The sequence below is a fragment of the Merops nubicus genome, unplaced genomic scaffold (assembly GCF_000691845.1).
Source record: "Merops nubicus isolate BGI_N331 unplaced genomic scaffold, ASM69184v1 scaffold48332, whole genome shotgun sequence".
NCBI lineage: Eukaryota > Metazoa > Chordata > Aves > Coraciiformes > Meropidae > Merops > Merops nubicus.
This window is the reverse complement of record NW_008592491.1, coordinates 1,664-7,648: the sequence shown is the minus strand read 5'-3', so window position 1 is coordinate 7,648 and position 5,985 is coordinate 1,664. Positions and strand designations below refer to the sequence as shown.

At 37.4% G+C, this 5,985-nt stretch overlaps 1 protein-coding gene across 1 annotated transcript in view; it reads left to right on the top strand.

Annotated features, from left to right (window-relative positions):
* The window catches only part of LOC103768013 (MBT domain-containing protein 1-like), a 9,565-nt gene extending 6,106 nt beyond the window's left edge, over window positions 1–3,459 (top strand). Inside the window, exon 4 of the mRNA XM_008935146.1 lies at window positions 3,151–3,459. Coding sequence (XP_008933394.1) covers window positions 3,151–3,269 — 119 coding nt within the window. The 3' untranslated portion in view covers window positions 3,270–3,459. The remainder of the gene's footprint in view (window positions 1–3,150) is intronic.
* Window positions 3,460–5,985: the final 2,526 nt, after the last annotated feature.

The window sequence follows — 5,985 nt, the reverse complement described above, 5'->3', positions numbered from 1 at the left end:
ATCTTTCGCTATTTTTGATGAAAGACTTGGGTTTGGTTGATACTTTGTTGATACTTGAGTATCAACAGTATAATTCTGCATCTGTATGATGTAATATTGAGCAATTTGCTGAAAATTTTGAGCTTACTTAAAGATAGTTTGTTATCTGATCAATCTTTAGTTCTAGAAGTCCACTACAAGGATCTGATAGTTTTTTCTCTTCCCTTTTCCTATTATGTATGGCAATATAATGTAGCAGGTAAACAAATTATTCCTAACAGATATTTTGTGGCAGTATGATCTGTCAGGGAAACTGGATGATGCAATCCAAGGGCAGTTGCCAGGTTGGCAGATTTGGCTTCAGAGCTGCTTTATTTACACTCCTTTAAGTTTGCTTTAGCCTGAGAAGGTGGCTGTGCTGGCACTTTGCACTGGCTGGGGATGCACCCAGAGCAGTTTCCCTTGTCCATGTGTTACCCATTAGCAGAATGGGGCACAGGAACTTGCTGCCCTTAAACCCCCAGCACAAATCCTGACTCTCTCCTGCACACCTTTCAGTCCTTCTCAAGAACACCTTTGTTTTCACTCCAGCTTGCTGCTCGTGTGTGTGCCTGTCTTTTAGGAGTCTTTGTTGCAGAAGAGAAGCCTTGCATAGGAAAGAATGTTCTAGAGTGTGTGTTTCTGCACAACTTTTATTCTCTTACTGTATACTACACCTAAATTGCATTTATTTAGTGTACAGGCATTCACAGAGTTTTGTTTAATTACCTGTCTGAGAGCCTACAAAACACCACTCCTTTGGTTCCTGACACCCAGTGCTTTCTGTGACCAATTTGGGGGAACTTATCCAAGTTCTCAGTTTGGGAGAGGCTGGACAAAAGTATTTCTCTTCAGGGTATAGCTCTGTTGTTGTCCAAAGGTATTTAAATGAAAAACAGCAAGACCACACCCTGTGTCTGGGGCAGAGGAAGATGTAACCCTGATAGCACGTAGTAGGTTAAGACATCTGAGATCAGCTGGAATTTCTGAACTGCCTGTGAATCCCTCAGCACTGTGCACTGCCTCATGCTGCAGGAGCTGTCACTAGGATGTAGGCATGTTGTAGGAGATGCTCATATGGCTTTGAATGGAAGTGGTGTAAGATTGGTAATGAGATGGGCATCTGCTCTAAAACTTGTCTATTGGAGATCTAAGTAAGACCCTTTAAACAACTCTTGCCTGTTTTGCACTGTCAGAAGCACAGGAGGAGGTTTCAGTTCTCCATCTTCCACGGGGTGAAGTATTTTTGCTCTCTAGCAGAGTCACAGCACTTCTCCAGTGTACATGAGTAGTTTGCATCTTTGAGCCATGTGAAATGATCTGGTGAACACTGAAATGCAGCTGTTGGACAGCTTCACTTTTATAAAGAGCTTCTAGCCAGCCTGTCAGGAGACTGCTCTGAGAGACTCACCCTGTTTCTGCACGTACTCTGGACAGCATTGCTGCATTCTGTGTTGACATTTCAAAGGTTTCAGTGGCATTGCATGAGACAGTTTATCTTTTGAAAGGGAGTACCTTGCACATCTGCATCCCTTTCACTTCCAGGGTGATCAGTTGGATGGCTAACATTAGCTTACTTTATTCTTCCTGCAAGTAACTTTGGTTGAATAGCTGTAGCTGAGCTTTCCTTACGGAAGATCTCAGTTGAAAGCTGTGCAATAGGGACAGCAAACTATCACTAGACATTTAAAGGTAAGGATTTTGGTTCAAATTAGCCAGAGGCAAGCCAAATTATGAAGACTGCTATTACTCTGGTACCTACAGAAGCGTTCTACAAGTAGTGGGAGGAGAGAAGAAAAAGAATATACCTGTTGGACTTAAGAGTCGATCCCTGACTGCTGTGTAGCCTTTGCTTAAGGCATTAGTAGTATATCCAAGTAACAATTATGTGTCTTATCATCTAGACAGCACTTTTGTTGTCCTCCACAGGTCAAAATTCTTGATTGTATTTAGGCATGATGCCAGGAAAAGTATTCAGGGAAAAAAAAAAGAAACGAGATTGTGGGCTAGGTAGGTGGGAAGAGGCACCTATGAAAGAAATGATGAGAGCATGTACTATGCTGCCAATTTGGACATTTTCTAATATCTTCAATTTCAAATTTTGTTTTTGTTTGGCACAGAAGTTTTTCAACATTGAAGATGACATAGGAAAATAAAAGAATAATCAAATAGCTTAAGTTATTGCAGGGCTACTAATAGCAATAGGCTATGGGGTAGGGTATTCTGCTTTCACTGCATATTTCTGCATTTCAAGATACATCAATAATGCCTAGAAGCTTTGTATTCAGTAGCTAAAAGCTTTCTCATTCATTTGGTCATGGAGAACCATTTATTTTTGTATAATCAACCCTATAATGTGGGTACTGCACCTTTAATGAAAGTCTGAACATGTTTTGTTTTCGGTGTTCTTTTCATTGTGCCCATATTTTGATAATTTTCACTATTCATTAATGAAACTGGAAAAGTAATTATGACATTATTGCTATTCATAACATCTTTTTTTATGCCTTAGATCTCATTTCTATTTTGTGTTTACAAAAGAAAGAAGAGAGAAGATTATCACTACAAAAGAGATGTTTTGCTTGATTGAAACTTACCTTCTGGGATCTTAATGTTAATGATGTATTGAGAAATCTTTGTCATTGTGTTTTGTTGTCTCACTTAGACTGTTTACAGTAGTTGTGTTAAGTAATGCAAATTATAGATTGTACATGACCAACAATTAATCTTAATTTTACTTGCATTATGATTAAATTGGAAGTAAACAGTAAGCAAGAGTCAACAGTAAAATAAGTGTTGTTCTGAGAAACAGTTGTTATTCCTATTAACAGGTCCAGTTACCTTTGTAAAACAGTGTTTTAACATACAAAATTCTTGCAAAAACTCTAGACAATACATTATTGTAATTTGTTCAAATATGTGAATATTAGAGCATAACTTAAGGTTCAGTTTACAGTCAAAAAGCATCTTCTTTGTGTGGGATACTGAGTGTTAAGAGTCACTAAATGCAGAATATAAGAAAATAGGAAATTTGGGGTCTGTTTCCAATTTAAATAAGATTAAGCAAATTTAAGGACAAGTTGTGCTTGCTTTGGATTCTTTAGATCTTTAATGTTTGCCTTTTATTTTTAGTGACTTCATTGCAGCTGAAGGACGAACTGCTAGATGGAGAAGAGTACAGCTTCCTTCAGGGAGCTTCTGATCAGGAAAGCAACGGATCTGCCAGTTACTACATCAAACAGGAACCCTAATGCAGCTCAGAAGAGTGAGGGGCAGAGTATTGGTGACATGAAAAGAGCCTTTCTCCAAGACTGACTGATTTTGTTCCCACTTGGACAGTACAGTTCAGGTGACTGTACCTGGGGCACTTTGCTAACTGTAGATGAGTTAGACTCAGTTCAGAATTTTTTGGAAGGACGGGGAAACTATTTTAGTGAAAAAGATTTTTCAATTTATTAAAAAACAAAAAATGGACACTTTTGTGTTGTATTTGAAGCTTTTGAAAGAATTTTGTAATATTTTCAAGTTCAGATTTATTGTGCATTGTTAACAAGAACTGAAATTCTAATTTTTTGGTAAGATTAAAGATTAATTAGCATGATTGTGGGAAGCGGTTGGAGGAAGATATAGTTGCAAATACAAATGAACTGTCATAACAAATGAACCTTTTTGGTACAAGTTGGGAGACTTCTAGACTCTTGTGAACTGCACTGGTCACGCCTCTGTTTTTGTGAAAAAAAGACATTTAAGCCCTAACTTAGAGGCATAAATTGTATGTGGAAGATAGTCCTATAAAGCTCTACTCAGTGAGTAGCCCCAATTGCAATGGAGCCATCGCCTGAGGAAGATTTTGACTTTTCAAGATATTTTTATTTACTTTAAAATACATTTTTTATATAAGGTTTTGGGGGTGGGTTTTTTGGTGGTGTTTTTTTTTTTTCTTTTTAAAATGTTTCTTAGGTTCTGATTCAGTGCCCATAAATATCAGTAGCCTTGTCTCCACTGACTGCAGTGGGCATTGGATTTGGACTACAAAGCTCTTGTCTGTACATGAATGTCTGTAGTCTTGAAATGCTTCAGCAAATGTTTACAGAGCCCTATGCCAAACTGGAACTTCAGAAAACTCCCTTGTTTGCAGATTACTTTTAGCTATGAATTTTGACTAAAGAAGAAACTTAGGTGGATAGGGACTCAGGCCTCCCTTGGTGGTGGGAAGGAACTTCTGAGTATTCTCCTAATTATTTGTTTTCCTTCATTCAGAAAGACCTAGCTGTCTCCTTACCATCTTAAATGTTTATTTGTGAACATTCAAAACCTTTGTTCCATGTGGTTTCAGGTAAGCTAGAAGGAGTTGTACGTTGTGGATTAAAAATGAGTTCAGTTCTGCACAGCCTTGAAATATTCTGTTCTTGCTGCAATAGTGTAATATGGAAGTTGAGACCTGAGAACAGTATATAAATCATATACTGTCTAGTATATAATTCATAAACTGGATTTGCTTCTTGCTTGGAATCCTTGTGTCTCACTTCCAAGTATCCCATTAGCCTCACCTGCCTAACCGGCCCCATTTTTTTGAAGACAAGTCATGCAAAAGGGTGGGAAAATGACTACCAGTAAAATACAAAGTATTGGATTCTATCTTTCCATATTTTTAAACTTTGTACGTTTTTGTAAATGATCTCATCCATGGAGTTGATTAGTAAAATGGTTAATCAGCCCTGCAGAGCTGTGACTGGAAAAACGTGCATCAAGAGCTTTAGCTTTTACCAGTAAGGTTCATTAACTAAACTCTCAGGAATTAACTGCATATGTTCTATAAGTGCTTCTGGGTCTTAGCAGGTCCCCTTCAGAGCAGTACAATGATCATCTGACTCTTGACCATAAATTAGGGCTTAAAGAAAAAAAATGTAAGCAAAATGATTAACGTCTGTATTCCTGTAGCCTAGAAATGCTTTAGGGATATCAACCCACAGAGCCCCGGGAGACCATTTTTGTATATTGTTGTTTGAGCTTAAAAAAAAAAGTGCATAGAAAGTTGAAAACCAGCAATTTGATTATTTTCTAAAATCTTGCTCTAACTTTGGGTACGTAGTATTGGTAATATGCACAGGTTTACCTCATTCTATGCAAGAGGGGTTAATTATGTAAAGTTTTGTACTTACTACTGGAAGTATAAAATGTCCTGTATAGTGTAGGAATGTCTGGAATTCTTTTCTCCCTTACTGGTAAAATTTCTTCAATAATGACCCCTTTTTAACAACAGCTTCTTATATTGACAGAATCTGGTCGTCAGATTGTAAATATCTGTAACTTCAGGTGATAAAGACATCTTAGCTCTCTAAAATAGCCATAAAAAGGACTTGGCCAGGCTTGGTAGACTTCAAATATGTCCTTTTGGATTCTGACCCACCACATCAAAAGATGTTTCTTTTGAACAGCTTGGATTGGAGAATTAGGATTAGAGACCATTGTTATAAAGACTTTGAGCCTTGATTTTTTTTTTTTTCTTTTTTTCCTGTGTTCTAAATTTAACCTGCTATAAAATCCAGCTCTGCAAGCATTGATTTGGTTTGGTAAGTACACAGCTATTGATTTTTTTTTTTTTATGCAATAACTTGCAGATTATCCCAATCAGCTGGAACAAGGTTGACACAATCCTGCTTTCTTCCCTCATTGATACCTTCTGACTGCAGTAGAGAAACTGTTGCATTAATTTGTGTTTCATAATGAGAAAGCTTGGGCATGAGCAAGGTACATTGCCAGCTCACTAAACCTCGGCCCTTCTGTGCATTGCCCAGGCTTATACCTGAGTTTTGAGTTAGTCCTCAAATATCAAGAGGGAAAATTAGCTTCCTATTTTGTAGAAATGTCAGAGTTGAATTTGAAGTCTGTCGGTCTTTATAATGTTCCTTAAAAATTGGTATTTTAGTCATTAAATACTAAAGTATGTGCATTTTCAGATACACA